Genomic DNA, 23,509 nt, shown 5'->3' on the forward strand with positions numbered 1-23,509 from the left:
AGAATGTGAGCAGAACAGAGCAAGTGCCATCTATCTTCACCCGTGGAAAATAAAGCGTGCAAAAAACGGTGGCAACATTTCTGGCGGCTGGAATTTCAATCCATTTTGCCATGCAGCGATTCGAACACTGCAGCAGTTTTAATTGTTCGCCCTCGAGCGGATGCGCGACCAGTGAGCCAACCCTCGGGTGAGCTTGAGCGGCCGAAATCTGATAACCACCATTCCGGTACCATTCCATTACATCATCACTCATTTTAATTCATTTTTCATTTCATTCATGCTTTTGCTGATGAGCCGGAAGTTCGCATCTGTGTACTGGTGCCAGTTGGACATGGCCCGTACCGTAACGTTAGCGCTGGCAGAACCGTGGAACATTCACGGCCTCTCTGCCAGCCATTATGGATGAGGAATTGAATCACCCACAAGTGGTACGTACAAGATGGAAGGATGAAGGATGAGCAACAGCAGCAAAAAAAAAAAGAGGAAGGAAAAAAAGGGAACTTGCAGAGCCGAATGCTAAATGTATGCTTAAATTTGTGAATACCATCCCGGCAATCAGAATGGCAGATATATTCTGGCGCATAAATTTCTGCAACACTGCCAACCGTTTTTTTTTCCAACGAAATGGAGATCTCACTTGTATGGTTAGCTTAGCAGATGGCAAATTAGGAAAGGCAGTTCGCATCTCGGCATAGTTGAATTACCGTCAATTACTGACGATGTGGCCATTTGTAGCGAAAATCCTTTCAGAAATTCCGAAAGCTACATTTTAGCTCTAAATATGTTACTAATATTTTGTCTAATGCTCCAATGGTTAGGAATGTTGTCTATATATGCTGGTTTTTGGAATTGGCTGGAATTTTTCACATCACATTGCAGACGGAAACGCGTTTGCCCACAATCCCCTCGTGTGCTGTTTACGTGTTTACAGCGCAGAAAGTTAATAAACGAAAAGGAATAAATTTTAGCTTATTATTTTTATGAATTAGAAGGCATTCTGATTTCTGTGCAGCCTGACACTGTGAGAAATTTGCTAACACTTTCTCACTACTGTGAGAAATCTCACTTAACGTCTCTTATCCGCGCGCGGTATTTTTCGCAAAATATTTCCGTAACCGACATTCGAAAAAAAATTATCTTGTAATCACCGTTGTCTTCCTTTTCTTATTTCTTTTATTAATTCATTATTGATCTAGATGAGATTAACAAAATTATCTAGGGGCAATTAAGCTGTCGTCTAGTGCGTGAAACATTTCATGAAACCTTTCATGCCTAATAATTCCAACAACTACACTTATATAAAATGACGTCTAGGACTCTTTTCGAAGATTTGTTAAGATAATGACATGCAAGTCTTAATTGTAATACAAAATATTCAAAAGATAATGATAAAAAAGAGCCTCCGGACAAATTCTTCCCAATAAACTTACACCTTCTACACTACACCACAACGAATCTACCTCCACTTAACGAATGTGCTGCTACAAATCAACCCGGCGCAACATTTGCCGCTCCACAAAGCGTATGATTCACCGAACACACAGTGCATTGTCCCGCCGGTCGTATTATGCTCCAAAATGTAATAACTTGTAAAGTGTTCTCGCGAGAATACCACCAAAAACACATGGAATACATGGGGCCGGAAGCACGTGATGGAAACGATCATGTGCACGTGAATTGGTTGGACAGTTAGAAAGGAGCAGCATACGATCGGCAAAAGCTCGTAAAACATAATCCATCGGGAGTGTCCCGGGGCGACCTACTTTGAAAGATAGGTTCGGCGCTACCGCCGAATTTCATTCATGAGTTCATTTTGTTGCAGCTAGATTAAGCATAGTCCCAGTACGCTCATTAGGGTTGTTCGTGTACGAAGTTCACGTGTTTACATTCTAATCGACCCGGTAGCCCCTCAACCAAACGTTGATTATTTATTCTACTTTTTTTTGGCAATTCCCGTAATGCTGCCCAAAGTTTGTCCGAAATAGAAAGGCTTATAGGACTGGGCCAGGATTGAACTAGCCATAAATTAAATAAACCTTAAGCAAATGCATTAACACTTTCGTTTGTTTGTTTTCGTTACAAAACATGAAGCATTTTCAGGGTCTCAACCTCAACTCAACTTCTCATTAGCTAAAGTCTAACGCAGGAAGATTGTTGTAGAACGAAAACAACAACCTTGAATGCGCCGGCAAACTTCCTTAATCCCTCCTTGTGCTATACTTTCACGTGCTAAAACTTACAACCCAAAACGGCGCGATTCCTGGCGCACCACCTTGCGGCGCGGCCTTTGCTCATCATCAAATTTATCATTTATTTTGATAAAACTTTTCCCGCCTGCAGCAAGCCTTTATCCCTTGTGTCATGGTCGATTTTCCCAGCGCCATGTGCACACCCGAACACGCCGGGTTGCTCCGGCAAATGATTAAGTTTTTACACTTCCTCTGATGGACGGATGCAACCAGCTGGATGCAGTTTTATTCGCGTTACACGATCTTTACCACCTTCAACCGCCGAGCGCATTGCCCACGGCCCGGGCAGCTTAACAGTCGAACAGAGGAACATGAAGTGTAAAAGAGTAAAAAAGGAAAAAAACGACCGACACCACCGTTACCATCTGGCAGCTTACGCTTGAAATGAAGAGATTTTTATTGGAAGCGGAAAACGTGCGAATTTCACCAGCCGTTATCGGACTTCCGCGTGGCTTTGGTATCACGATAATGGGCTCACAATTCGTATTTCTTCATTTCGGGTTTTTTTTTTGTTAGAACTTACACAGTACATTTTTGAAACACATCCATATCGACAGTATCGTGCGGGCTGGTGCGAATGTGCCTCCATTTCGCCTTTGTACGGCGTCCTTCCATTCTGGCGTACAGTGTTCTTTGCCCGTGGTTGTTAAGAATTTTTCTCTTTCTCCGCGTAAAGATTACAAGCAGTAAAACCACCCTATATAGAGCTATTACAGCGAGCTGCATCGCTAACACTGCCAGCATTTCATCCGCAACTTCATCAAACTTCGGAACACACTTCGGCCAAGTAGACCGGAGCACTGCGCGTTGCCCCTTCCGGGCGGAGCGACACTCGGCAGGCGGAAGCAAAACTTTACACTAAATCTTTTTATTGCACTCAAGATAATCCTGGGATCCGATGCGCTTGTCCGCCGGGACACGTAATATGCTAATCGTTTTCATTTCCTTGTGCCATTACGTTACGGTTAGCGATGAACGATGGGTACGGCACTTTTGGAGGAGTAAGTTTCTATCCGCTACTGCTGCTACTGCCATCCACGAGCACCGCCATACTGTGACTAATTCAATAGAATAGTAACGCTTACGGTATGGGAAACCCATTTTACGACAAAGCGGGAAGTTTCAACCAGCGGAATGGACGCTTCCGTGCGCTTGTTTGGGGAGTAGTCGAGGGCCATAAAATTTCAATAAACAACACAAATTTTCTGCTGGACGGCTAAGTGAAGTGTTTCTTGGTTATAGTTTCCATTACAGTCGCCATAAATGTACGGCAACACAACAGGCGTTTATTTCAAACATTGTGCTTGATAGCCAATGTGATTTAGGGAGTTCTGTGCATGAATGTACTAAACTTGTTCAGTGAAGTACTTTTTGTTTAAATAAAATATACCTCTAAAAATAATCATCTTTTAAAGAAATTTGTCAAACCACTCTTAACGAGATTTTCATGTTCTAGTGGCATTATTAAATTATTAAATACAGACATTCCCCGAGATACGTGGATTCCTCTTATACGCGGAATGTTTATGGCACAAAATCTAAACAAAAAGGTGAAAAATTCGTCGAAAATACCTTTTTTTGTCATATAAACATTTCTTTCTAACTTATTTTAATGAAATCTTTCATAACGTCGCCTACTTTGTGAAACAAATTAAGTGCAGAGAAGGAAGTCGACTCTGTGACTTTGAAGTATAAACGAAATCCTACCAGGATTCGACTTTTGCACTTGCACATTGCACTTGAATAGGGAAATTGTTCAAGTAGATTTGGAGTCTTTCCCAGCCACTGAAATTTTTGTAAGCTGTAATCAATTCAAAGTCAAAGCTTTGTGGAATTGATTCCAAAGTTGATCCTTGACACATTCAGATCCTTGCCCGATCTTTGGAAATTGAAGTCGATCTCGTCCTGGTACACTACTGTAGAGTTCAACTAAGGAAATTCAATAACTAAACAAACTAAACTTCTGCAGTACGCATATTTAGTACGTGAAGAATTTACAGGGTTTACCAGTCCTGAAAACAACTGTCCACTTGATTATAACAACCGTCTCTTTGATTAGTCACCACTGTCTACCACTTGTACACACGACACACAGCGTAAGCTACTCTGTCCAAATGATTAACACAATTGTCAATTTCAATTGAACAACTGTCATCCTTGCCATTCAAGCTATATCTTTATCATGTACATGCACCTAGCATTTCTATATTACCTAAATTATTTTGTAGAGTTGAGTTAGGCAAAAAATAAAAAGAACGTCTTCATCTTTAGAAATATAAAGGATAATTGGTATTTTAAGTACTAGAAAAAAGTGATTATCCTTTCGCAGATCTCATCTTTACACAATAATTTAAGCAATCTAGAAAAGCAGGTATACATGTGCATGTACATGATAAAGATATAGCTTGAAACGCAAGGATGACAGTTGTTCAATTGAAATTGACAATTGTGTTAATCATTTGGACAGAGTAGCTTACGCTGTGTGTCGTGTGTACAAGTGGTAGACAGTGGTGACTAATCAAAGAGACGGTTGTTATAATCAAGTGGACAGTTGTTTTCAGGACTGGTAAACCCTGTATATTGAGGTTTTCTCTATGTATCCGTCTTTCAACAGCATCAATGCAAGCCTATAAAAGTTCAAGAAATGGTTTCAATTTTGTCAATTTTAGCTCGGTAACCAATATAATACACTTCTACAAATACTCTTCTTACCAAAACTCATAAAAAAACACACACACCCCGGAACAAAACCACCGACAAAAAAGCAAACACTACCAACCGGATCGGGATCATCCCACAACCATCCGGGTCATCAACGCCATCATCCGTTCGATATTCGAACGCGCAGAGACTAAGTGCAAAGCAAAACCAAAACAACTAAAAAGTGGAAGACACCCCGAACCGAAGCTTATTTCATTTAATATGCAAATATATCCACACCGAAGCTGCATGCAAACGGTGTAAAAGCGGATCCATTTTTATGCCCTTTCTAACGAGTTTCGTCACTTCCCGCTGGCTGCGTCATATGATGAAGCAGTGAAGGGCTCCCATGGGCCATCTGCTCGAGGTTTTAAGTTATGCACGCTTTTATGCACTGGCGGTGCATAATCCTTCGCCCGTTTTTTTTCGCCCCCTTCCATTCGACCATCAAATCCATCCAGCTCGGCTAAGCGCACTACGTAATGTGGGCATTCCATTGTTCCCCTTTGCCGTGGCGCGTGTGTCTATCGGCGGCCACTAGCGCTAACTTTACCTTTTGCTGAACGGATTGCCGTTTCGTAAGGGGGAACAACCTACGCCGGTACCACCACCAAACCACTGATCCGATCTGTTTCGGATCTCCTTCCCGGGGCATTAATGATGCAATTGCGTTGAAATTTTAAACGATCAAACTTTTGATTGCATTTTTATTACCTCGTGTGAGTGTTATAATGTAAATTGTTATTTATAAACTTACATGAGTTTTGAGCAGTAAAGTTAAGCTGAATAAAATTTCGGAACAGCTCAGAGCGTTACCTAGCTTTGATAAAACTGCAACACGCAGATCATTGCTCAAGAGTTGAATGATTAATTATCGACTGTCTTTAACAATCAATAGTGGCATTGAAAAGAACCATCCCTAAAGCAACAACATGATTCTAACGAGTTGAGTATGATTTCACCAAACAAATACTGCATAATTGATGACTGATACGGCTCGGGGGAGGGAAGAGTCTTTGCACCAACGAAATATTGATAGCCTTTTGATCTATTTTTAATCCCACACAATCGATGCGATGATTGCATTAATTATTCACCAGTACCAGCACATTGTCTAAATACGCTACTGTGAACAACAACAACGACAAAGAATATTTAAAGTTCCCCAGAGACAGATTCACAAAGTCTTGTGCCCACAAGTCACCGAAGGGTAGATAATGAGTGCCAATGATGAGAACTTAATATTCAGGTCCAATTGACAGCAAACCATTGCAATTAAAAAGAATTTTAGTGAACTAATGGGAACTTTTAAGAAAAAGTTATTTTTACTATGTTAAAACACAAATTGCAACACCTTTCAATTGTTTACAACATCCGGTTGCATAAAACGTATTCGAATCTTTGTTCTCGATGATATTTCCAAGAGGTAATCCAACCGTACTGTAGCCATTAAACAGCAGTGTTCTTTTTTTATGTGCTTTTAATAAATATCTATTCTTAGGTGAAGTTTTAAGATGCTCTGGGAGTTGTCGAAACGTGCCATCTCGGTCCGAACGGTTTACGTGCCAGCTGGGGGGAGAAAATGGTTCGCCACGCCACATTGAACTGTATATCCTTGTTCTCATCGCAATAAAACAAAATACCTCTCATTACATGGCCAGTTGGTGATTCGAACGTACCGTAAGGAGGGCAGATCATCCGTACCCCCATTCAGCCAAACAAATGAGGTAAAATACCTTTCCGTCAAAAGAGGAAAGGCAAAACATTGTTGATGCTCTTGTGTTGAATATCTCAAAGATTTAGAATTTCCACACTCACACACACACAACAAAAGCAAAGCAAAGCAGCTGAAGCGACGGTATCACCCAGCCCCAAAATAAATGCATATTTCTTCTACGTTGTTGTACGCGGGCAAAAAGAAAAGTTGTTTAAAACCCGCAACCATAGCCTAAAAGGACGAGACACGAGACACAAGCACAAAGCGAACGGGCACATAAAATCGCCAGTAAAACTTTAATGCAAATTGAATTTTATGCTCAGCCCATAGCGACACGAACCGGCACGAACAGTGATACTTTTGCTTCGCGCCGTAAGTTTTTGTCCGCGGTGGCGGCGTCACTGGTGGCAAATGGTGGTGGTTAAATTTGTTTCGCCACGTCCCGTAACCTCTTTTCGACCGGATCCGATCCGGCGCAAATGCTTGTTCGGTTCAGTTTTAAAAATTATTCTCTTTTCCCGTACCAGTAAACATTTGTTACCCACGTTCGCCCACGAGATTGCTTGAAGGCGAAAGGAGAAACGACCTTGCAAGCAACGGTTGGTGCTTCCGCCTAGTACTGTGTTTAGAATGGTGTCATTTCGTTGGTTTGATCAACTTTTTTTGTTCAACAGTCGGATACAAATAACATCTGACGCTTCGTCCGGCCGAATCGTTTGCCGTAAACTGTGCAAAGAAAACGGGACACATTCTTGCTTAATGAGCAATATTATTTGAGAGAATACCGTTTCACAAATAAATGCACTCTATTTCAAGTGACAAGTGATCATTACCATAATGATCATATAGACTATCGAACATTCGACGTCTATTAAAACAAAAATTTGCTTAATTTTACCCACAATAAACGTAGTTTTTTTTTTAATTGCATAACTAAATTAATTTTTTGTAATAAAATAGATAATGTTCCCTTATAAAATCATGACGATCATGTCATAACGATCACATTTTCATAAGCACGCACTAATACTTGCGTAATGTAAATAGCGAAGTACACGTGTACGTGTGTACAGGCTACTAACGTTACTAAAAAAAAACGTTCTAACGCAATACATTGTAAATCACGACGGCGTAGCAGAACTCAGTTATTTGAAAAAGTCCAGATCTCCATCAGCCCGGATAGCTCAGTCGGTAGAGCGTTGGACTTTTAATCCAACGGTCTAGGGTTCAAGTCCCTATTCGGGCGGCGACGGCAAGTTGACACATTTTTATAAAAAAATGTTTAGTAAAAGTAAATAAAAGACGTAATCAATCTCTCTATCGATCGTGATCGAAAATAAATTTACATTAAGGATAAAATTACCATCTGATGATGATCCAAATGTGTGTGATATTGGTTGTGCACACAACACTTTTTTTGACCATTGTCATGAGACATTTTGTCAGGTAGAATACTACGTGTGGGTTAAATACACTGTTCCGAACTGATTTGAACTAAGCGATCAACTAATGTGATATATTTGATAAGGAACCGTGTAATAATCAATCCTCCATTTGGAGCTTTTTTAAGGTCATGTTTTTTTATTTTCACTCGCGTTCATTGTCTTTCCTTTTATTTTAATAAATATTGTATTCCGCATTACCGCACTATTATATCTTTTTTTACAGTTATGACCACAACATCTTAAACTGTTCTGTTTTACACTGTTCAATTTGCATTTGCCAGTTTCGACGACGTTCCCTATAATGTTAGCTTTTTTGTTTTACTACTGATGGTTAATTCGTACGGTGTAATTCATGGAGTTGCTTCATAAAATCATGGGACAATTTTACGTACTATTGTTGCACTGGACGTCAAGAATAATCGACTGAGGTTGGAAAGTAAAATTAATTACACTTTTTAATAAGTAATGTATTCGAATTCACACTAAACAAATGGTTCGCTAGTAAACATTTGGGAAACAAAACGAATAGCACTTGCAAAAGCATTTTTTGAAAACATGTTACATTCAGCATTGTGGGTTCATCTGATGACTTAACGTATTGAAGAGCTGCTCGATTAAGGCCAATTTTTATTTAATTCTTTAAGCTGTTTGCAAAATTGTAAGATTGTATACATCCAAACAAAGCCACTTGCACGTTAATGTACATTATAATTCCAAAAAGAATGGTCCCTATATCACTAGCAATAACGCACGGCATCCCGTTAGCGTTGGGTTGAAATAACGACGGCGTTGCATTAGATTTGATGAATTAAAATGCATTAAATTCATGTTGCAACTATTACTTAAAAGGGATCAAATGTTATCGAAAAAGCATTAGGGAAATATTATTAAAGTAAAACGGAAATACATTTTAAAGAATTTCAAACAATAGAAGGAAACGATGGACAAAACAAAGTTGAACTGAAAATAACAAGCTGCCGTGCGTTGACAGCAGTCAAGAATTTACTCGGCACAATGATCAAATTTGATTATGAAGAGGCGTCGATGTAGAGAGATCGGTACAAATAGTACACGCACATCTCAACAAATATCTCTTTATAACGAAAAAAAAAACACCTCACTAACTGGTACCTTCAAAGTAAAAGGTATCTTTGGTCTCTAATCAAATATTATATCTATTACAAGCCTCTCGATCCGTCTGCGAGTGTAAGAGTGTCGTTAATCAATTAGTGATCAAGTACAAATTTAGTCATTTGCAAATGCATGTTTTAGATCAAAACGTTATGAAGAACAGTAAAAGAATTTGGGAACAAAATATATGTTTGAGCGTAACAACGAACATGTCAAATTCGCAAATTTTAACCGACGTTGCATCTATGACCATTTTACGTGTACGAGAATCACGATGCAAAATTGTAGGATCGTTAATTATTCTATTTTAAAGTATCCTTCCGCTCGTGGTACCACCAACGTTGCATACTTGGTGTAGATATTTATTGGGAGCGTGTTATGTTATTAGTTGCGCTAATTTTTAGTGAGCCTGGGTAACGATTCGACAATTAAAAAGTACGCAAAATGAGGAAACAAAAGGACCAGTAAATGCGACAGTTAATGATTAATAGAGATGATGTGTAGGACAGGCGTTATGCTTGCAGGGAAACAGAATTTTGACGAATACTATAAACTATACTAACAAAACCTAACATCACAGATCAAAATTAATTAACAAATGAATCTTGCAGACATAACTTCACTGCAGATATTGCATGCTCTGCACGAGCAACTCGTATTGGAACGGGCAATGTACAAACAAATCAAAAACATTACAAACTCAATAAATTGGTTAATTTGTTCAAGGTCGAAGCTGTTGGGCAACAAATCGACATTGCTCCGATGCAAATCTTAACCTTGGGGAAGCTTGGGAAATAGTAGCAATACAATTATCACACATATTTAAACACGCTCAAACTACCACAATATTATAACTCGACATCATATTTCAATTGCATTCGTAGCAATTATTTTGCATCGCAGGTAAGGGCACGCAATCATTTGCTTATTCCCAGATTAACTTCATTCTACAATCACAATTGCAATATAATACATTGTATCATCGTATCATATATCGTCAGTGCTGTTTACTGTTGAATCGTTTAATCGATCGACGTTGTACACAATTCATATCTATCGCATTTTAAGACACGGGCATATTAATTTGAAATTTCAAAGCGTCCAAAATTCCAACAAAGAATGTATAAAAACGTAGTGCTGTTATTGGGTAACAGTGCGTAAAAAATATTCAATTTAAATCATTATGTAAGATTTGAAAATTTCCTTTTTTGCTATGCTTACACCCTATCAAACAGCGTTATGTTGTCTTTTGTGGCACTTTTTCTGTTGTGTTTTTAACGTAATTTCAGGCACTGTTGGGAGCAAATTTAAATCCGTGAAATGTGCCCCATGTCAATGTAAATAAAGTTAAATCTATTGCAAACATTTATTGTGCATTAAATAAAACAGGGTTTTTTCCTTAAGGCATTGCTTGGCAAATTATAATGAAGGTTAGATGGATCAGAAGAATCAATCAGCTACCAGTCTCTATCAATGTTTGCATACTTCAGTTTTTACCATGTTTTTTTTTTTTACTATTTTTGTCATGTATAGTTCTAGTTTATGCCAAGAGAAATTGTTACAATTAATATTAAGGAACTCACACTGTCACACCACAATATGCCTCACCACGATCTGTTAATTTGTCACACGGTAAACACACTCTTGCATAAATTTGACTAACAGCACACGAACGCTTCATTGTATCAATATTATCGTACATAGTTAATCTAGTTAAAGGAACAATCGATTATTTGTTTGTTATCGCGCACTGTTATTCAATTATGAAATAAATGACTTATGCGTACTAAACTGGTTGTTGTAAACCTTACGACGTATTTTTTGCAACATTTCCTAACTGGTATTTGGAATGAACGGAAGGCACCCATAGGGATGTGAAAAACTATAAGGCATTGTGGAACATTGTGCTGTTCACGACGGTCACCATATTCCATTCTCGATTAAGAAAATTACTTTACGACGTTGAAATTTTGAGCAGTAATGTTTTAAGTAGGAGCGTAACGCTATCATCTAAGTGAGAGTTCAAATAGTAATGGTAGAATAAATATTATTATTTCTTACTAATATGCAGACCAGCTGCTGTCACAGAGTCGTGTTGATCGTAGAAAAATCTTGGATCTAAAGGTGCCTATGTTGAAGGTTGAGTGTTGAATTTCGAGTGTTAAGACTCTACCTGTTCACTTTTCGCCTAGTGTCGTTGCTGACCACCCTCGACGATAGCTGTCGTTGCTCACTGGGAAACTCACCATTCATCGTACTTCCATTGCTGCTCCCCGTACCGATGCCACTGCTCGCAGAAGTGGGACGTACCTCCTTGTCAGGGCATTGGTCCATCGATTTGGTTCTATATTTGGCCGGTTTTTCCATTAATCGGGGGTTTTCCAGCAGAAGTTGATACAGCTGATTGACTTGTATCTGCTGTTGCGGAGCAGGCTGCATCTTCTTCGGCGGTAGGACTGGATCTGCAGAAGCTTCCAATGAGGACGTCCGTAACGTCGCTTCTGTCACTGAGCTCGTAGGTTGCATAAACACTGGAAAGGTTTGTGAATTTGGCATACGAGTTGCTATGAGAGCAGCATGGGTCGGAATTCGATCGTCTCTCGGTATCGGATCAGCGGTCGGTTTATGAGCAGCAGCTTCAACGATCAGTACGGCATTAGTTGCATTTACTGGTGGTATTGGTGGAGGAGGTTCCAGACGTGGATCGTCATCAGGATCATGCGAATTTTGGGGTGATGATAAAATGAGAGCATCTGATCGCCTCGACAACTGATACGGTTTATGGTGATGAAGTTCCTGATCACTGGTATGTTTTCGATTGAGCGAATTCAGTAAACACTTCAAATCTTCCTGACTGCCACGATGTGCAGCATTTGTCGAGCCAGTAGCAGATGCACAATCACCACCGGTTCCAGAATCCTTTGATGAGAGATCATCATCTAGATCGTCCGAATCGAGCTCCGTTGAGCGAACATTCGTTTTTGAAACTGCGGTGTAGAAACCGGCATGATCACGCCCAATGGTACCACCATCAGCACTCTCACCGTCATCATCTACGTTGCTCGTTACCTCGTTACTGCGTACCATCGGTATTAAATATTCGAAGTAGCCAGCAGGCGTGGTAGAGGTGCCGACACCGCTACGCACAATTAAATTTGGTTGATTTATCTCCATCCCGGTCGCAAGATCCAGTTCTGTTTCTCCCGGACATCCACCTACAGTACCTCGTATCCGTTTTTGCATACGATACATACAAATCATCCAAATCAACGATGTTAGCAGCACACAAAGTATAAGTGCGATCACGATAGTCATCCAAGAGTTGAATATTTTGGCGTGCAACTGCACTTCTTCCTGAATGCCCGATCCATACGAAGTACTTACATCGCCCAAAACAGACCCATGCATATCTTCCGGGCCATCAACGACGATGAGTCGAGTCGGACCACTCTCAGTAGTAAAATCGTTCTCGAAACGACATTCATACAATCCAGCATCGGTCATCTCCGTATCGACAATAACAAGCAATTGACCCTCACCCGTAACGAAATGACGCTCCGTCAATCCTATTGGCTCTCCATCCTTCAACCAAAGTATAACTGGTTTTGGCGTAGCAGTTACCTTGCATTCCAGCACACTGGCTTTACCGATTGCAATTTCCAGGTTTGTTATCGATCGACTAGCTTGCTGGCTCTCTAGCACTACAACTGAAGCGTTGGCACGAATAATTCCAGCCGGATTTTCGGCCGTGCAGCTGTACACTCCCATGTCGACAAGTTGAACATTTAGGATTAGAAAAGCGCCCTCATTCGGTATGACGTGCATCCGTCGTTCCTTAGCAGCTGGGAAATCATTGCCACCATCTTTTTCCCACGATATCTGCGGTTTAGGTTCACCCATTGCTGCACAGTCTAACCGAGCCACCTTACCCGGATCAACGCTTATATCCGATGGGGTCTTGCGAAACCTGGGATACGTTCCAACGGTTATCTTCACTTTGGGAGAGTACACCACACCGAAGCTATTGGTTATTATACATTGGTATTTTCCGGCGCCAGATTGCTGGATGTTTGGTATAATCAACTCCGTTGTACCAATCGTACCGTTTTCGTTATTTATCTGATGGATCGTATACTGTTCGGCTGGAAGCTCCAAGTTGTCCTGCTTCCACTTGAATGTCATAGGATCAGCTGCGATCGATGTGGCTGTGCACACAAGTGATACGTTAGTGCCGCGGATACCGAGCTGAGATTTCGGTTCATCGATAAGATGAGGTTTAGGGGAATCATCTGCAAGTGATAAAAGGATAAAAATAAAAAATAGTGCAATTTTATAACCTGTAGATTAATACTTACAGCAAGAGAAGTTCGATGGATGAAGATCACGGATTAATCGATTCCGCAACCAAATCGGGTAGATACATTCGGCATCGATTTGAAACACCTCCTTCCTATCCTTAATCCAGTGGTAAAACCACTCTAGCTTACAGTCGCATATTAAATTAGTCGAGTTCATAATTAAGTTCTGGAAGTAGAAATAAAAACAAACAATCATCAGTAATTGTACAACACGAAAGCAACATCTATAATTCAGTCATCACCTTTAACCGTGGTGTATCCTTGAACGCATTGATCTGTATCGATGAAATGTTATTTTGGCTCATCTCCAACAACGTCAGTGAATTCAGCCCCAGAAATGCATTTCTACTGACGGATTTTATCTCATTCGCGTTCAAATACAACCGCTCCAGTTCGCTTAAACCCAGAAACGGTCCGCGCATATCCTCGATCGTCCACGAGATACGATTACCGTTCAGATAAAGCGTTTTTAGCGATCGCGTTTCATTAAACGTGCCTTCTCCAATCGCAGATATGCGATTTCCTTGCAAATTTAGCGTTTGCAGGACGGATAATTCTTCAAAAGTGTAACGATCGAGTGACTCCAGCTGGTTGTATGCGAGATCCAAACTGATCAGCTTCGGCGTAAATTCCCATCCAGACTGTTCGATTTCGAGTATCCGATTGTGGGCCAAACCGAGATTGGTGAGGCTGGTCAGATTAAAGAATCCGCCCTTCCGTATGGTAGTAATGCTGTTGTTGTTCAACTCAAGGATCGCTATCGCTAGCAGCCCATGAAATACGCCAGCCATCAACGCTGGAATGCGATTGTTATTGAGCTTCAGGCTTTTCAGTTGATTCAAGTTCTGGAAGGTTAGACTTTGCACTTCCTCCAAACCATTGCTGCTAATTTCCCTGCAAATAGATTTTTAAATACAAACAAATAACTTGTTATAGAATCGTCTGGTCCAACAATCATTTAGAATAATATTGAATTGTAATAATACTTACAGCCGTTTCAGCGATTGCAATCTATCAAATGTACCTTTCGTGAGGGTACTCAATTTATTGAAGTTCAAGTTCAAATACTGTAGATTGTTTTTCACCGGAAATGAGCTATACTGAACCTCCTGTATTGCGTTGCGCGATAGATCGAGAAACTTCAACGATGGCAGCCCCGCCAACGCTTCCATATCGATAGTTTCGATTTCATTGTTGCTCACAAACAGCTTGGTGAGGTTTCTAACGCCCCTCAAAACCGGCAAACGTTGCAATCGATTGTTGTTTAAGTTCCTGCAACGAGAAATTGTTAGTTACGAATGAAACGTTTGTTTAATATTAAAGTAAAGTAAGTGCATATATATTTTTTTAAAAATCACTTCAACTTACAACTCTTGCAGCTTGCGAAGGTCAGCCAATTGCGCCGAAATTGTTTCGTGGCTCAAATGGTTGGACGCCAGATCGCTGAAAAACAAAAACAGAAATTAGAAAAACGATTATAAAGTGATAGTAGATAACATAACAGGTGGTTATAAATCAATCATGTTCGGTTTAATCTTCAAATTTGAGAGGATTTTCCCAAATAAGTCGCAATACTCGAAGTAATATAATAATATTCATCGAACCGGATGTTTATTACCGAATTTCGAGGATTACCAAGAACTCCATCTAAACATCACATGTTGAGATTTGCCTAACTTGGTGGCTAGAGTGTTGAAAAATAAACAACATTAAAAAAAAAACGTTTAGCCAATATAATCATACCAGCAACGTAATATTTCACCGATAAGATAAGTACAGAAAAAAAGGTGTGTTCTGCTTCACAAAATAGACACATCACGCTCGGTTACCCACCAAAATAAGCCAATAATCATTCGTGCTGGGCGTGATAAGAAGAATAAGGATTGAAAGATATGTTTGAAAACAAAATGCTACTACTTGAGGCACGTCCATATCATCCATGGTCCATGTGTTATAAGTTGCTGTTATGATTATTTCAAGTCACCCACCAATTTCCAAAATCCACCCAAAATACACACGTTACTGCAACGAGTTATTACATAATTTAATAGAAGAATTACTAGCTTTACAAGTACAACATACAATGAAAACAATGATGAAGTACATCACTACGTGATCATATGCCATAGTTTAAACATTATCATATCAATTTTAGGGGGTTTATACTATTCACATGATTTATGGCCGTGGGAACTCCACGGCAGACGATCGAGCCTATCTGTGACAAAACTTTATAATCGAATTTTTTCCCCCGACAGCACAGCTAGCGAGGGTTGAATTTGATAAATGAAGTGACTTATTAATGAACCGTCACTGACAATTGTCAAATGCATTGTACATCTCCTAGATAACGACGGGGGTATATTTTGTCAATGAACGATCATTAAAATGACATTCCACATTCCATAATGTAAATGATCGTCAGTTGAAAGCAATTATATAATCGCTCAATAATACACAGTGATGCTCAAAAGCTGAAAATAATGAGAAGCTTTTATCTAAACAAAAAACAACGAAAAATCCCGGCATTAAATGAATTCACCAACTACGTGACACGAATAAAACAACAACCAGCAGCACACATATGCGTACTGCTTGGCACCAGGCAGACTGATCCGTTGTTTCCACGGCAGTCGAGAGACGGTTTTGTTGTCAGTGCTGCACTAATGCGCACACAGTGCACAACAAACTTGCATTTGCATTGCCGCTCAACGCAGGGTAAACTGCACCATCCTATCCCTTCCGCCACATTCATGAATGGTCGAGGTCCGCAACCTCACCTTGCTCGAGCCGATCGGAACTCCCTCGGATCCCAGAACCCCGTCAGCCTGCGGAACTAACACGTGTGTAGGCGATGACTGAGTGGTATGCAATTACGCGCTGAGGTAATGCACATGCGCGGGAGGACACATCATTATTTATTTGCAAGTGGGGGTTTTCCGCACTACCGGGGCTGTATACTAAACTCGTTTCGCATGACGATTTCAACGATGGAGCCAATCAGTCTAATCAATCCGCAGGCAGATAGGTAAATTTAATGGCCAGTCATCCACCAGCATTGTGGAACTTCCCGATAGGAATTTGTCGGTAATCAAGAAATATATTGCTTTTTCTAACCTTTAAAACACATTTCATGTTAACCAATCGTTTCGGTTAGTAAAACCGTTTTGTGCAAAGGCCGATTTGTGGCCGAATATTAAGCTCCTCCATTAAATCATAATCGATACACACCCACATTCCTTTCGCTCTGCTGGTCAGTTTGTGCAAAATTAAAGTGCAACCTCCACCAGCTGACCACGATCATCATATGGATGCTGGGTGTGGTATGATCGTTTTGGGATAAAACGACACATACAACGACAGCTAGCAAATACAGCAATACGGCAACAACCCCCCTTGAAGCCGTTTTCGATTAGTCACACTGTTATTCCGCGGTGGCCACCACCGTACGATCCACAACACACGCCAGCCAGGTTCTGTTGTATCGCGTTAAGGTTAACATTGATAACCGTTAGACGGTGGAGGCAATTTGCAAAATCGTACCGAGCCGTTCGTGTGACAGACGATCAGGTTTCTCGCTCGACCGTTGCGACACCATAAAGGCCCTACACGGGAGGGACAAACAGAAACGCTCCTTGTGATAAATACGGAAATTTGCGTAACGTTCAAACATGTGTAACAAAGAGAGAACAAACACGCTAGGTTGTGCGAGCAGGAACAAGAATTTGATGTCAACCGTAATAAATCGCTCGGGTTCCAATCATTCAGCGATAAGTGAAGATTTAATCGACGTAATTTAGCCTTTAAGGTCTCTTAAGGCGACCGGATTGGCATACACTCCGAAGACACTCCATCTCGGAAGACTCAAACTTCGATCAAAATGTACCAACACACCATCTATCTCTCTGTCCAGTTAAATTGTCAACAAAATTATGATACATCGCACACAATTGCTTTCATTTTGCTAAATTCGTACACGTGCAGCTCTCTCAACTAGTAGCAAACAAACAAACAAAAAAAGATTATCTAAATCGAGGCCTCCACCATACTCACGTATGGCCAGTTCCCATCAAACACGATAACTTTGCTAATATCGTTTTACACCAGCGAAACGAGGTTGTGATAACGAACAAGTTCGTTTTGAAGTTGATTTTGCTCGTGTCGAAATGATTCGTTCGTGCGAAAAGTCTGCCTTTATCTAGCAAAACATAGATAAAAATACATCAATCAAATAGAAGTTGACTGAGCGTTCCCTAGCATTACGCGTTCCCATAAAACTAACATTGGTTGGATCGACTTTTGACTTGAAACAAATTTTGTTTAAAACTGAAACTTCTAGATTCCAGAGAACTCCAGACAAGTCCACGATTGGTTTTGGGAGAACCTGCGTCAATTAAGATTCATGGATGAATCTTTAAATCGAATTAATGGCTCTGAAACTATTTAATGAAGAATTATGGTTCTCCAAAGAAGGAATATTTTGATGATTTTTTACGTCAAATTCAAGAATCTTTAGGCACCTTCAATTTTTTAGGATCATATAGGCAAATATAGGCAGAATCAATGATCTTAACCTTCAGACAATTATGAATGTTTTGACAAATCGACTCATAATTCTTTGCAGAAGATTCATATTAATGATTGTTCTCAAAAGATCAATTAAGTACAATCTGGATCCCAGATAGCATTCGATCTTATGTCCTCCGATCCGCTTTAGTAGACCGAACGGCGACACACAAGACCATTGAACCATTACACAAAAGGCAATATAATACAAAACAAAACCCAAATAAAAACAGTACCGTACGTGCCGCCCCACAACTGTAATCGAAGGTGAATTTCAACGGGCAATAAAATTATTTCTTTGCCCAAACCCCTTTGATCTTGATGCTATATGCCACCCATTTACAAGCTCGCACCGGAACACATATCGAACACCCATCGACAGTTCGTTTGGTGATCGTGTAGGTAGCATAGATAAAGGCTACGAGGGGTTGTAAAGCAAATAAATACTTGCCACCTATCTTATCGAGGTTATCAAACCGACCACCAATAGCACGATGATAGGTAAATCAAACGTTAACTGGGAGCGTGTGCGATTCTTTGTGTGATTTAAAGTTTTAAAGTAGTTTATATATTTGGAGCAATTGGAATTTTAGAACGAGAATATAAACAAGCTCTATTGCACAATCGCACCGACACAGTTTAGTTGACATTGTGAACAAAATTGAAACAAATATATGAGAAATATGAGAATAACATTTATATACGATACAATTATTATATAATGCAATTCAATTCCCTGCCTCGCTGTTTATCGTGCGGGGGGCTCTCGAAAGCTCAAATGATTGATGTGTAAACATCAATATGTTTCTAACCGATTGTGTGTGTGCGGCCATTGAATTGATGCTATTCATTTGATTGTTATAATGCTCCTACAAATAGTAGATACGAAAGCCAGCCAGATAGTTCACTTGACGCTTTCCGATCGGTCGGCTGATCGTTAACTATCGAACGCATGGCAATGCTCTTATCGCACTGTACGAAGAATGACAAACCACACTGAATGGTTGCACCATTATCGATCATCACTGCATAAATAGACAACTGTAAAACAGTAACCCGTTGTGTGAACGCAGTTTTCCAAATAGACTGTAAACAAACTGATCGATCGATTGAAAACCCTTCCTCGGGGGGGCTGCAAAAGGGTGGAACAGATAAAGAGAGAGAGAGAGAGAGCAAAAAAAGGGCCCAATTCTTGGAAAGCCGCCTGTTCAAACACACCCGTAGAACTACGATTTCGTGACGATAAGAGAAAACCTCCGACATTGGCCAGCCTCGGGGTGTTTTTTTTTTATTTCCTTTCTTAACCTTCCTTCACCCATCACCTAGTCTTCGACAGTTGTTATCCAACTACCCCACTACCGGTGTATGTTGGCACACAAGCTATCGATAGCTAGAAAACTTAATGGTATAACCCAACCGTGAACGTTCAAATACAATTCTGCCATTCAAAATTTGCTGATAAGCAATCGGCCAGCAAAGCAAAAGCCTGTAATGATGTGCCCTCGGGTGGAACTTGGGTATGACATTTTCATGCATTATTGAACCTCCATTTCTTGGAAACAAACATCCGCCACGTTCTGTCTTTGAAATGAACGAATAAAAAAAAAAAACAAGTTCTTCTACAACCCCGTTTATGTTGCGTCGAATTGATCAGCAAAAGCTTTCGAAACCTTAAAAACCAAACCAAATAAATAATGATATCATCTTTAGAAGGAAAACCGTGTAACCGTTCGTGGAAAGCAGAGCAGTTAAACACTCCATAATGCACTCCACGATGTGTTGTAGGAAAAGGGCCGCCGCCGTCAGCGCGTCCATCGGCCTCCACCAGCAGAATAAAGTGCAGCAATTGCGCACTTTAGCGATACACAACAGCAAAGTTGTCACCAGCAGCAAACCCTTCGATCGGGAATCGAAGCCATACGCGGTTTTTCTGGTCCACCATTTGGCTTTATTTTACGCTGCCGATTCGTTGGTTTTGGCCGTGGGTAAAAATCACCACTGACGAGCAATTCGACGGCGTGTTGTGGGTGGGCAGAGAATTTGCGATAAGCCTCCACAGCAAACAACGTAGAACAAATGCATATTTGCGAGCCAATAATGATGGATCTGCAGTCAAAGTTGTTTGGAGTGTGAAACAGTTGAAGTGTAATTTGCTGAATCAGGCAGATAAAATTGTTTATATTATTTATTATGTACAGTATTTACATTATGTAAGTTCTATCGAATGGTTCTTTGGTTTGGCCAACACATAAGCACAAGAGACCTATAGCACAGAAAATTCTTCAGAAATTCTATTTTCTTTAGCTATTTATTCATGTTTGCTCAAACAAGCAAAAAGTTCTCGTTAAATACAAGAAAAAAATCCATATATTACAGACATTCTAAGAAACGAATTACCAAAACTCATTCCCAAACCTTTCTTCTCCTCGCTGTAAATACATCTAACGTGCTGAAAACCGATTCTGAATACTGCCACGGACAGGCAGTACCACTTCCGGTGGTTCTAGCTCAAACTAGACGCACACGAAACGGAACCCGCAGTGCGCATTGTCTACAACACCTCGACAACAGATCATCCAGAGCAATCTTCAATCAACACAGCCCTTCACGATCGATCGCTTGGGCAAAAGAGGGAGAGCCGCCCCGCTATCAAATGTGCTGATTGATCGATTTGGGATGTTGATGTTACTAACCAAATCTTCGCATCTTTGACTGAAGCATGAAGTGCATGTGCACCATCGGTTACAAAGTGCATTCCGTAATGAGGTACAGCAGGGAAGCGAGGGTGTGTGCCTTACATTACACCGTAAATCACGTAGACGGGACGTGGAAAAATGATGGCTGATAGTCGCTGTGATGCATTCGATAAGATGGACAAGCAACAGAAAGGACAAATGTCTTTGTTCCCCTTGGAAATTGTTTGCCTTTAACTTCTTTAACTCGTCTAACGTTGGTATTATTGCTGATCGATACTTTTGCGGCCTTTTTTTTTGCGCCGGAAAAAAATGTTGTCCGCTCTACCAAATCATCCTGAAAAGTTTTATTTGCTCTATTTACGCTAATTATGCAATTTTTATTCAGCTCCGTTGGCTGCCGACGAATCCAAATCGATCAAACTTTCGTTCGTGTGGCATAGGCGTGCATCTACTTCATGAAAGCAATCGATGAAAAGGATGGCAAAAAAATGGTTTATCTGTCTGTTTTAGTCTGCTTGCAGATAGAGCATGTCTTGTCTTGCCATTTGGTGTAATACACCAATGGTCAAGGGATAATTCGCATCTAAAATTGCTCAGCAAAGCAACTTCGAAGACTAAGCTGTTATATGGCACCCACGACCCAAAAGGTCGGTAAAGTCAAGCCGAAGAAGTTCCAGGAACTAATTTCGTAATCCCAACTTCCTGCAGAAGTTGACACACACGTCTGTGAACAGGGGCATCGCGTGTTCACCGTGGTCGAAGACCTTTCCCATTAATAAGCAAATGATCTTCTGCGGTCGATTAAGCATTTCCGAAACAGGTTTAAACTTTCCACCGTCTTAGAGACGACCTTTAGGTACACGAATTTTACTTAGCACTATGATGGATTGCATTTTGCCGGAACGACGTCCACGAGCTCCTGCCCTACGCATCTTCAATCTTTACTCCCTCGGTCGCGCGCGGATCGAGTTGATCGGCGGCAAGGTTTTTGCACGCTTCTCTGCCGGAAATGTCACCGCACCAGCCCATCCATTAATTTGTCCATGCTTATTGGCATACCGAGCGGCGGGTTGTATGTTCGAGTGCATTGGAAAGTGCATGACTGGGCGGGGTGGCATCTTTCCCGGCACACACACACACACACACTGTCCATGGATGGAGTTTGCTAAACCTCAGCCTAGTCTAAGATCCAGTGTGTGAGGTGTGCAGTGTGTTCAGTGTGACACTTCTTGAAGGAAAGTACAACCTCCGACTAGTGGTGGCCTTTTAAGAAGCGTCGGGTCGTCGGGCGTCAGAGGGGTTTGTTATATTAATAAATCAAAAAACCGTTCCAACCGCTATACGGTGAACGGTTCGGCCTCCGGACGAACTCCTCGTCCCAGTACAGACTTACCGGCACACATCAAGTGCCGAGACTGTGGGGTTTCGCATGTGGATATGACGGTATTACGGTAAGCATTCGGCGACTAATGGATGTTTAAAAACGGAGAATCCCGAGACACGACACGAGTTTGGCGGAAAATTTGAATCCATCCCACCGTCACCATCAGCACCCATCGTCCGCAACGCGGCCGACCTCACGCCCAGGTCAGGTCAGGTAATACTTACAGATTATCCACCCAGCGCGGCATCGGGAACAGCGTCTTCAGGTTCTTCTTCGAGCAATCGATGGCATTTCCCAGGCAGGGGCAATGTCTCTGACCAAAGTTGCAAAAGTTGGTGTCATCCTCGCCGTCGCCCGTGACAAACGCACCACCACCGAACGGGGACAGGCAAATGCCAACGGCAAGGATGGTGGCAATTAATCGGAGCATTTTTATTTTTACTTTACCACCGTGCCTGCCTGGCGACCACTCCCCTTTGCCTCTCCTCGTGTACGTCTATAGATCGCGTGATCCTTCTCTCTGCGTGTGCACGATCAATTCACAGACACACAGCACATAGGGGGAGTGAGGGTTGATTTTTCTGGCCCAATCTTGCTCACTTTCTCTCACGCGCGTGCTTCTTTGTTTGACAATCGTTCTACCTCATCACAGGCGGTGCTTTCGTGCGTGAAGAGGAGTCGCATCGTTTTATCGCGTTTTTATTACAAAACAAAACAGCAGCAACAACAAAAAATCCGCTGCACACTTTTGATGCTTTAGCTCATCGAAAACGGGGCACCAAGATTTGAGACAATTTGTGTATTCGGCGCGGCGCAATACTTCCAATTCCAATCTTGCGCTTCGGGTATTACTTAACCGACCGTGGGTTTCACAATTTTCGCACATCCGACGTTCACTTTCGGCATCACAATCCTGCCGGTACTAAGACGTTCGCATCCACCGGTATCATCATTCTTTGGGACACGTTCATTACCAGCTGCGGGTGATGCTGCACCGGAGGCCATTGCACAATGGGATGTGTGGGAAATGTTTGTACGTATCCTACCGTCCACGGTTTTTAGCTCAGTAGGACAATGTTCGGAGATACGTTAGGATCTCGGTGAATGGTTTTGGCTGCTTACATAAACGAAATCTTCAAACACATCGCACGTCCGGTATGTACACTGGGATGTAATTGGATGCTACATCGCACTATCGTGTGCCCCTTACCACCGTCGTGCTGATCCGTCTCCGAGATTCCCGGAAAACTCCCGGACCGTGGA

The 23,509-nt window shown here is 41.2% G+C and overlaps 1 protein-coding gene and 1 non-coding gene across 2 annotated transcripts; one reads left to right on the plus strand and one right to left on the minus strand.

Moving 5' to 3' along the window:
- The first annotated feature begins 7,839 nt into the window (after nucleotides 1-7,839).
- On the plus strand, nucleotides 7,840-7,912 carry Trnak-uuu (transfer RNA lysine (anticodon UUU)). Its single transcript has one exon. It is a non-coding gene; the product is annotated as a tRNA-Lys (tRNA).
- A 326-nt stretch (nucleotides 7,913-8,238) lies between these two features.
- LOC128301454 (leucine-rich repeats and immunoglobulin-like domains protein 3) lies at nucleotides 8,239-22,745 on the minus strand. Its single transcript, XM_053037947.1, has 6 exons — nucleotides 22,471-22,745; nucleotides 14,969-15,043; nucleotides 14,591-14,872; nucleotides 13,843-14,494; nucleotides 13,598-13,766; nucleotides 8,239-13,531 (listed from the first exon to the last, which is right to left on the minus strand). The coding sequence occupies exons 1-6, from the start codon at nucleotides 22,674-22,676 to the stop codon at nucleotides 11,412-11,414; spliced, it is 3,504 nt and encodes a 1,167-aa protein (XP_052893907.1). The 5' UTR covers nucleotides 22,677-22,745; the 3' UTR covers nucleotides 8,239-11,411.
- Nucleotides 22,746-23,509: the final 764 nt, after the last annotated feature.

This window comes from Anopheles moucheti, chromosome 3 (genome assembly GCF_943734755.1).
Source record: "Anopheles moucheti chromosome 3, idAnoMoucSN_F20_07, whole genome shotgun sequence".
NCBI lineage: Eukaryota > Metazoa > Arthropoda > Insecta > Diptera > Culicidae > Anopheles > Anopheles moucheti.